General features: G+C 38.2%; 1 protein-coding gene across 5 annotated transcripts in view; it reads right to left on the reverse strand.

Moving 5' to 3' along the window:
* Positions 1-10,713, reverse strand: part of ERC1 (ELKS/RAB6-interacting/CAST family member 1) — a 284,117-nt gene that overhangs the window by 209,926 nt on the left and 63,478 nt on the right. For all 5 annotated transcript variants that reach the window (XM_015627633.3, XM_015627634.2, XM_015627636.3 and 2 more), the window contains exons 4-5: positions 2,406-2,480; positions 272-427 (exon numbers count right to left, since the gene is read on the reverse strand). In XM_015627633.3, the coding sequence (XP_015483119.1) occupies positions 272-427; positions 2,406-2,480 (231 nt within the window). The remainder of the gene's footprint in view (positions 1-271; positions 428-2,405; positions 2,481-10,713) is intronic.

Genomic DNA, 10,713 nt, shown 5'->3' on the forward strand with positions numbered 1-10,713 from the left:
GGAAATGGAAAATGAAAAGGAATCAGATGTGACAATGAAAGGAGAATTTGGGTCACTGATCCTACAGAAACACCATTACAATATTTTCAGATAGGAATTTAAAATTATATCTTTAAGTTATTTGAGTGGCTTCAGGGCAGGTATTGAATCAGTTCTGATTCCCAGCACTTGACTGGGAGCCAGCCCACACCTCCTAACGAAAGCATGAACATTTCTGTCCTCTGTCCACTCAGCTCAGGGTAACATGGGGCTGCCATTTGTTTTCTCATACCTTATTTTTCATGAATTTGGAATGGCTTCGGTACACCTCCATTTGCTTCATTTCCTCCTCACGTTCCTCTGTGCTCAGGGCTCCGTTTGACTTCAACATCTGAATCTCCTCCTCCAAATCCCGGAGGCCACGCTCCATGGAAGAAATTTTTGAATCCTGAAAATTACAGGAGACAGGTAAAGACACACAGTTAAATGATTTGTTAATCATTTAATTAATTTGCTCATTTGGAGCAAAACAAAAGGAAATACATGTACAATAAATTACCTGCCCTTGAAATTTGCTTAGGAAGTTCTTAGAGAAATCAGCATTCAATTCTTTACATATGAGTGCTCAGATACTCAGATTTTAATTCATGTTTTTTTACCTTCCAAGGAAAGCAAGAGTTTAGTACTGAAAGAAAACATGGTTCAGGCCAGGAACACCATGTAGGATGAGTAAATAAAGGACCATGAGGAAATGTTGTCTTTTCAAAGAGAAATTTAATTCTCATTGAAGGGACAGCAAAATGTGAGTGCAAGAATGGCAAGAAATTGGGTTTGTGCCACTATTTCATTTAAGTGGGGTGACAAATGAGGAACAGCAAAACACCAAAAGCAAGGAAAATGTGTAACAATCTATTTTTGACTGGATAAAACAGTAAAGGATTCTGGCTCAGATGTACAACGTACAAAAGATTTCAGAGGGTTAAAAATAACCATCTGGAAAAACAAAGAAGTCAATCCATCATTATCCTCATACTTCTACAGGATGATCAGAGGTATTCATTCAGTGCACCTGGATTGCTGTTTCTTTAGAAGCCTTTTGTGCCAGGGAGAGCAAGAACAGATTCACACAGCACACAGAGCTTCACACATCCTCATGGATCTGCATTTAGGAACCATAATCTCTTAAAGCAGCCTATTTTTTCTTATTTCATTTCTCCAAAATATTTAGTCCTTCCTGAAAGACAGATCTGATTTGAAAATATACTGCAGATTTTTATAAACAAAACCCTTCTCTTTCTTTGTCTGATAAGCAAAGCACAGCTGAATAAAAAGCTGATTTTTACATATACAGGTTTTTTATTTATGAAATTAGACTTTTTCAAAGCATCATTAAGAAGATCTAATTGGATTTTCATAATGTTTGATACTTAAGTTTAAAATTGATAAAGTAGATAAAAAATTTGAGGTAGTAAGGTGAAGTGATACACTGAAATTTCCAGCAGTGTTTAGTTCCATACCCACATCATTTCCCAGAAATGCCCCTGTGTTCCTCTCTTGATATTAAAGACACTTAATGCTACCAGATGATCAATTAGTTTGCATTACTATGGACCACAAAGCTGACTAATAAAAGAGGGACAGCAAATGAAAGCTTCAGAGTAGAAAGATGGGATGTAAATAAGGAAAACACTGATACAGATTGGAAAAAGTTGCAGGAGCAAAAAAGGAAAGAAAACAAAATAAAAAGGAGGGATACAAAGTGGAAAAGAACAGCTTGCAAAGCCAGTCTTCCATTTTTCAACTCTACTTATCCAACCCCTGTCTGATGTACTTTATGAGCAATACAAGATGAAATATGATTGCACAAAGCTGTGTAAACCACACACTTGATTGTGGCTCCTGAGCTCTTGGCCAGTTGCCACCAGTCCATTAAACACTTAAGCTAATGGTTTAAGAATTCAATCACAAATTCATCAGAAAAACTAGCTTTATGATGCCATACAGATGTATTTCTAGCTATATGAAGACCCATTCTTTAAGTGGGTGTTGAGTTTGCTAACTTTGTTGCTACACAGAATGCAAAGCAGCATTTTAAATGTTGGTAACATGAAAAGAACCCACATCATAAAACCCCACAAATCATCCCTATTAATCTATCATTCCCATTCTTGGAATATAATGAACTTTTGGTTAACTGTAAGAAATCTGGATCTGCTGTTTCAGGCAGACAGAGGACAAGTTTCTACTGTGTCTGTCTCTTCAGTGATCAACAGCAACAAATAAAATAACAAGAGGTAATAAAACAGCATAAAAATACACTTCTTTTAAATGCCAAGACTGACAGAAGCATATGGTACTTGGTAGAGCCACCTTTCCCATGAAAAGCCATTTTCCAAAGGCTCCTGCTGCCCAGCAGGGTGATTTACCTTCATCTCAATAACAGTTTGGAGAGCCTTTGTCTTGGCCGTGTCGGGAGCGTTCTCCAAGCGACGGTGGATCTCCTGGGCCAGCAGAAATGAAAGCAAGAGTTACACTCATGGCACTGTCCCAGCACAAACATAATTACTAGAAGCTTCTCTTTCTAATACAGAGCATAAGTCAATGGTGCTTTCTGATGTTGCCAGCTCACACATTCTATCACTTCTGGTATCGCACAAAGCATTGCCAAGAGCTCATTCAGCAGAATCCCAGCCTCAGTTAAAGAGGCACAGCACAAGCTGCAACCTCTGACAACCCTCAAACTCAAAATAAACTTGAAATGGGAGCTGGGTCTGCTACAAAGCTCTGTCACCTGCCTGCTGAAGTGCTCTGAACTCTGCATTGTTCTCATGGAAGATGTTCACAGAATGCACTGCACCTGAGGCTTTCTGAGAACACCAACACCAGGGTTTCTACTCCAACATTTACACGGTGCAGCTGCTGTTCATTCTCTTCTTCCAGCATTTTTTACCCCAGAGTGGCAACATTTAACCAGAGAGGATGAAAATCTGAGGCTCTTGGCCTTGAGCCCAGCTGAAAATACAGGACTGAAATACAGGATGCAGACAGGAGGTCCATGTGATGTTTCTGCTGATGTAAATTCAAACTGCTTGCTAAGGAATAAAATTACAGAAAGCTGAAACAATTTGTTCTGTCATATAAAGCTGGGCTTTCAAGCCAACATGTGTAAAAAGAGGAGAAACAATGACCCAAACTATTTAAACACTCTTTGTTTTCAAACAGTATTGTCCCTACAGCACACTGTAATGTCAACTGCAGGAGTGTGAATTCTGATAGTTAATTCTGTTCATTTTATATGCCAGAAAAATACTTTGGTGCCCTTAGAGCACAAATTGTGATGCCAACAATGGATTGTGTTACGTGCCCACACACAGTTTATCCATCCACTCCCCTCAAACACCTGAAAGACAAATCCCAAGAGCAATCCACAAATTTGTATTTCCAACAGACATGGTGAAAGTTAAAATTCTGTATGGCTGTCACCTATGTAACTACCTCCACATGTTTAATTATTTGAATGAAAAAGGCAGAGCTGCACAGTGCTTTTTAAAAACACAGTGTGTAAAATTGTGAAGCTCTTACACAGCTCTGGAGTGAGCAAGACTGAAATGTGCTGTGTGACAGGACAAGGGCCACAGGAATCTTGCAGAAGTCTGGCATAAAACCATCTGCATAAATTGATGCCCATGAATGGTAGTAATAAAATCCAATAGAAGGTTTCTCTGGTTTTATATATTGTATTTTGTATTTTCTGAGAAGCTGTTTATACAAGTGTGTTTGCAGTATATTCACTGAAATAAAAAAAAAAAATCCTCCAGAAAAAAATAAACCTGAAAACCCCTCTAAATATATTTATTTCTCCTAGAGTGAAAAGAAAACTTGACAGCCTCTGCACAAATATTACTGGCACCATAAAAACCAGAGTGGAGCAATGCCATTATTATTCTACTTACCTGTACCTACATTCCCAAAATGGATTTACTCAAAGAAATTAAAACTTGTGAGCTTTTAGCAACCAAGAAAATAAAGGATAAGAAAGTCAAAAATGAACATGCCATACATATGTTTTGGCCACTGTATTATTTTTACTGGTCAGGTAATGTCCACTGCTGCAGAGCCATTGTTTCTGACCTGAGGACAGAAAACCAGCTGGTGCTGTGGAAATGGGATGTGTGGAATAGGCAGCAGGAGAAGTGCATGTCTGTAGGGTCTGCTTCCACCACTGCTCAGTGTTTTCACCAAGGAGAAAATTCTTCTGAGCTGCCTCCTGAGCAATGCCTGCACCTCCTCTGTCTGGAGCACAGGAAATGTCCTACTTGTACTGCCTCAAGTCATCCCACTGTCATTTGGATGACACAACCTGCTGAAAAACACCACTCCCAGCTCCTGAGTGCACAGCAAGGGTTTCACCCTGGCACCATGCCCTGTGAGCCGGGGAGAGAAAAGAGCACAGAGGGAAGAGAGGCTGCAGAAGGAGAGCAGAGCACAGCTCCCCCTCTGAACTCTGAAATCCAGGCTGCATCCCTGCCTCCCGTGGCACAATGGAAAAATACTGACATTTCTCACCTGGAAACACACCCCACAGATGGGTGAAAATTAAGATTTGAACCTGTAAAACCGATTTTGTGCAATGGTTAAAAACATAGGGCCACACACAAATGTCAGGATCTGAAAACCAGAATGCCAGTCCTTCATTCCTTGCAAGTTATCCATTCTGATAAACTAATACAGGACTTTATATCCACAGAATAAGAACTTTCTTATGGAACTGCTATTGTTTCCTAACAGGTTAGTAAAATTTAGCATCTTTGAGTGCCAATTCAATTATTATAACAAGGGGTGGCTCATATAAACCTCTTTAATGTTTTTATTGCTTTCATATGTTCAATGACTCCTTCATTTAAAAGTGAGAGGAAGGAGGAAAAAACAAAATTATGGTGCAGATGGATCCCAACTCTAAAGTACATTCACAGGCAACAGAATTGCAAAATTAATTCCAAATTCCAAAACAAATCTTTAAGATCCAATAACTAGAAACTGAAGGCTAGAACTAGTCAGAAGTTCTAAACAAGGTGGGCACCTTCTCCAGAGTTGGGGTTTCATCTTAATATCATATTTCATATTATTATGATGATAATAATATTATTCATATTATTAGTATTATTATTAATATTCCTAATAATATTTAATCTTAATTTTAAATTAAGAATATCCATCTTCCTTTCCCATAAAACCTACCCCAGAAGCAGATGAAGGTGAAGGTGTGTGATTATCACATCTGCAGGGCAGCACAGTGCCCCTGTGAGGAACAATACTCTGATTTTCTGCTCAGCCCAACACACAACAGCTGATCAAACACACTGGGAACACTGCACATGTAAGGAATACCTGTGATAAAGTCTTTTTAACACACCACAAATAGTTACAAACTCCATGGGTGTTTTGTGATAACAATTCAAAATTAGAGAATTTCCTTTAAAACTGAAGGATTCCTCAATACTGATCATTGTTCTCACTGCAGATTATAAACATATATAAACATTATAAACATGCACATATATATATGTGCATAAAAATGAGGGCTGAAATTAGTCCAAACCTTTTTTTTCCCCTCATACCCTGGCCATATCATTCACTGTTATTCCCTCAGCTGCTCCAGGGTCTGATTGTGCACAGGATTTAGAACAAAAGTGAAGGTGCACTCTGAAGCAATAATGTTTTTATACATTAAAAAATACAGGCTCAGAAATACAGCAACCTGGCTCTCAGCAGCCACAAGGCCAGCACTAATATTATTCTATATATAATAGTTATTTTACATAATTTATATACTGCATATAACTTATTTACAATATTATTAATGTAAAAATAATAAAAAGAAAATAAATAAATGTCAAACTGCCACAATATCTTCGAGTAATCAATTATGATGTCCTGGGCTGGATCTTTGCATCATTCATTGGACTGGACAGTTTTGACTAAAAACTGCTTTTATTCTCCAACCTTATCCTCCAGGCCTTACTAAATGAATGTTTTATCTTTTGTACTTCAAGTTCAGTCTCTCAGATGGCTTTTCTGCCTGCCTAGATTTTAGCAACCTGGTTCCAATTAATTACAGTGAAATGCAAATGTTACAACCAAAGGAAAATTTCAGGAGGATCCATCAGCTCAGTATTAATGATAATTGTTAATTAAAAACCATATAGAAGATAAAATAGATTTTCACTTGTGCAGAAGGACAAATCACACCTGACTAACCTGATTTTCTTCTACCTCAGTTAGAAGAAAAGAGGTTGTGGAATCCCCACGGCTTGAAATTGCTGGTTTGAGCAGAAGGTTGCATGAAATAACCTGTGGGAGAGCCCTTTAATCTGCATGACTCATTTATATAAATATCTTCACTACCTGCTGCCAGAAGGTGACTGGATAGTATCACAATTGTTTGGTTTCAGGGGTTTTTTATTCATTGTTTTCAAAAATTATTCCATACCAGTAATTTTAACTTCTGTTTCAACAAGATGTAAAAATGAACTGAAAAAAAAAATGAACATATAAGAATCCTGCAGAATTTATTTCATTGCTATCAGAGTTTTTGCTACTGAAATGATAGAATTATACAAGTCTGGAAGCAGTGATCGTGGCAGTTCCTTCAGAAATGATTTCTGCATTTTTCCACTTGTCATTTCCTGCATCTGCAAACCCAATCAAGATAATTCCCTGCTTTTTGCAAAGTGTTTTTCATGAAGAGCATGACTTGGAGAGATGTGCTGGCAGTTGCACACACTCTGAGGATGGAGGGTGCCAGTTCCTTTGAAGCTGATTTACCCCTGGCTAAAGAAAGTCATCTCTGATTTGCAATTGTATTAATCCACTGAGACGATTATTGCTAAATCCAATTAAAACCTCAGATATTAGGACACTTAAGTTTGTTAACAAAGGAGCCACCAAAAGTGAAAATTAAAGCTCAGCTTCCTGCTCATCTCAGTATTTCAATCAGCAGGAAACAAAAGCAAAATCCCCCAAAACTTTGGCATTAGAGTAAAAGCAAGGTAAGGTGAGAACTAATTCAAGCCATTCAATTAGCTGTAAGCAGCAAGACATTGTGCTGAAATCTGAACACAGGAGAGTGAATTCAAAAGCTGAAGAAAAGTGAATTAAAAATTAAAATCTTAATCTTGTAGAACTTCATTTACATATGTGCTATTAATGTATTTTTTTTCCTCTTTCCCCTTATTTAAGGTGCAAAACCACTCATTTTGTACTCAAACTAGCTTCCAGCTTGGTCATGGAATTTTTAGGATTTTTTTTTATTTTCCTTCCACTCCAAAGTTTCACATTTTGGAAACAAAGTTCCCCAAATCTCATTTCTGCAGCAGAGGAGTGCAGGATGATGTGACCATCTCCAAGGAAAGAATACATAAGATGTAATTTGTAAACAAAGCAAATCATGGAACAGGCACTGACAGTGAAAATCTTCCAATATAACAGAACATCAGAAGACACTGAAGTTTAAGCATTTTAAACCTCTAATCAGATTTATGCTTTGTTTCACACATGAAATCCTGTCTGAAGGGTATGGGAGTGCTAAAATGAAATAGTAAGAAATTTTCCTGCATGCTGAAGACCAGCCCATTCACATAGAAAAAAAATTGTTTAGAAATAAGCACAGGAATTAAATAATTTACCCCCTGTGCTAGAAAAAGCATATGAAGAAACCTACTGAAATTTTATTAATTATTTCACTTTGATGAGACCACAATATATACACAATAATATAATATATAATTTATGATACAGATAAAACATCCTGACAGACGACTGGACTTCTGATTTTTTTCCATTTACTTCATACCCACACATTATTTAACTACCATATAAAAATCAGAAATTTGCCATGCTAGAATAAGGTGTTTCAGATTTTTTTTTGTTGTCTGGAAAACCAGAAAATTAATACATTATTTTCCAACCTTGGAAGAATTATGAAGCTACCAACCTCTGTACTGAGGAAAGGTGAAAATAATTTCATATATGTTTGAACATTTTTAACTGTCATTCTTTCCTAAGGTGACATATAGAATATTGCAAACTAAAATGGTATTTAAAGAAATTTAAATGCATAAAAAGTACATTATGCATGCTTTCAAGTTGAAATAGCCCATTTTCTCAAATTTTGACCTACAAAACCTCTGCATGTTTTAAAACTACCTGCAGACCACACAAGCAATTCTAATAAAGACATAATTATTTAAATTATCTTGATTTAAATCATTCTCCCTTTGCTTCTGAAATGTCAAAAGCATGAAGCAGTGATAAAAAAGCAGAAACTTCATTTTTTACTTCATCAGAAAGACATCCCCTGGTATGATGGTAGTGAGAGTTCCAGTTCCTGAACCCATCTGCAAAACAAAACTTCTCTCTTGAAGCGTCTTATTTATGTTGCTAAATACTGGCACTGGACAAAAGTCTTCTTTGAGTTAACTCTAATTGCTCCAATTAAAATTTCTAAATCCTCCTCTGAGCCTGGAGCAGAAAAGGGTGAGAATTTGAACACACCCATGGAATAAGAATCTGTTTGCAGAACTTGTTGTGGCTCATTAAAAGGGGGTGAGAGGAGGGAGCCGAGCTCACACCACGTCCTTCCATCCCCTGCTGCTGCTCCCTGGCCACCAGATGGGTGGAGAGGGCAAGGCCACCCCAGAGAAGCTGCTGCACATCACAAACAGAGCTTGGAGGGGATGCTGTGGAGTCTGGGACACAGAGTGTGTGTTCTTATCCCTGATACCTGGCTCTGACACCCAGGAAAATGAAATTTATGGGCATCCCAGAGAACCTGGTGCACCTCCCAAACAACACTTGGAGGGGATGCTGTGGAGTCTGGGACACAGAGTGTGTGCTCCTATCACTGATACCTGGCTCTGACACCCAGGAAAACACTGAATTTCATATAACATGAAATTTATGGGCGTGTTTTCAAGGTGTTAGAAGATTCAGGGTGTTGTCTCTTTTCCTTCTTCTTTCTTCTTCATCTTCTTCCTCTACAAGTTTTTAAGTAGCAGTAGGTGATTGGATACAGAATGCCACAGTGCAGCACACAGGTGTAGGGTCATCAGGTCATTAAGAAAAATAATTTATGTGTCTATTGTTAATTGGGTAAAAATGAGTATAAAGATAAAAGAACTGTTTGGTTTGGGGCAATTTTGTGCCTTTTGAGGCAAAGTCAACCAAAGCTGTGGTGGGTTGAACTTGAGCAGAAAGGTCTGGGGAAGACCTGCCAAGTCTTTTGATAACATATGAATATAATATACAATATAATATAATACAATACAATAATATATATAATATAATAATATACACAATAATAATAAATAATATACTATAATAATGTATACTATAATATACTATAATATACTATACTATACTATAATATAATAGAATAGAATAGAATAGAATAATATAATGTAATGCAATGTAATATAATATATAATAATGTAATAATATAATAATATACTATAATATATTCTACTATACTATAATATACTTAATATACTTAATATACTTAATATACTTAATATAATTAATATAATAATATATTATATATTATATATTATATATTATATATAATTTTATATTATATACAGATATAACTTAATTTTGGAAAGCTTTTCACAGATCTGCCATGTAAAAGTTTGGGTTTTTTTCTAACATCTCTGCAATGCTGATTAGGAATAAATAAATAAAAAATGCTCCCACTAAATTCTGTGTATTTGGGTTCATACTCAGCAAGTCTGGGTGTCATTTTTGGCTTCAACAGCATAATTGCTTTTTTTTAAATTAATTTGCAGGCCTGCACAAGTTGGGTCATCTCCTGGTTTGAAGTAGAAGAACTTCAGTGCATAAAATAGAAATATTCCAGTTTTGTAGCATTTCCACTCCTGGGATGGATATGAGCAATGATAATTCCAGCCAGCATTAAACAGGTAAAAGGCAGGTTTGTGCCCCCCTGAAGTGGCTCGTGTCTGATGATGGACAGAGAGCTGCAGTCATTAAGCAGAACTGGAGCCTCGTGGAGGTTTCCAATAACTTTTTAATTACAGCCTAATGCTGATTTCCAGCCCTGGCAGAATTGAAATTTCCCTGGTAATGGCTGCGTTTCATATTCCACCTTTCCTTCTTCCCAAGGTGCTCCCACAAGAGCTGCAGCCCAGCAGGAGAGGTCTGGGGCAAAACAAGAGCATCCCTGGCAGGAACATCCCTGGCAGGAACATCCCTGGCAGGAACATCCCTGGCAGGAACATCCCTGGCAGGAACATCCCTGCTCCCTCTGCAAAGAGCTGAGGGATGAGCCAGAGCCCTGAGGATCCTCAGGGTGAGCCTGGGAGCCAAGGACAGGACTCAGGGGACAGCCAGAGCCCCAGGGACAGGACTCAGGGGACAATCAGAACCCCAGGGACAGGACTCTGGGGACAGCCAGAACCCCAAGGACAGGACTTTGGGGACAGTCAGAACCCCAAGGACAGGACTTTGGGGACTCTGGGCAGAGCCCCAAGGACAGGACTCTGGGGACAGTCAGAACCCCAGGGACAGGACTCAGGGGACAGTCAGAACCCCAGGGACAGGACTCAGGGGACAGCCAGAACCCCAGGGACAGGACTCTGGGGACAGCCAGAGCCCCAAGGACAGGACTCAGGGGACAATCAGAACCCCAAGGACAGGACTCTGGGGACAGCCAGAACC

Source organism: Parus major, chromosome 1A (assembly GCF_001522545.3).
Source record: "Parus major isolate Abel chromosome 1A, Parus_major1.1, whole genome shotgun sequence".
NCBI classification, from domain to species: domain Eukaryota; kingdom Metazoa; phylum Chordata; class Aves; order Passeriformes; family Paridae; genus Parus; species Parus major.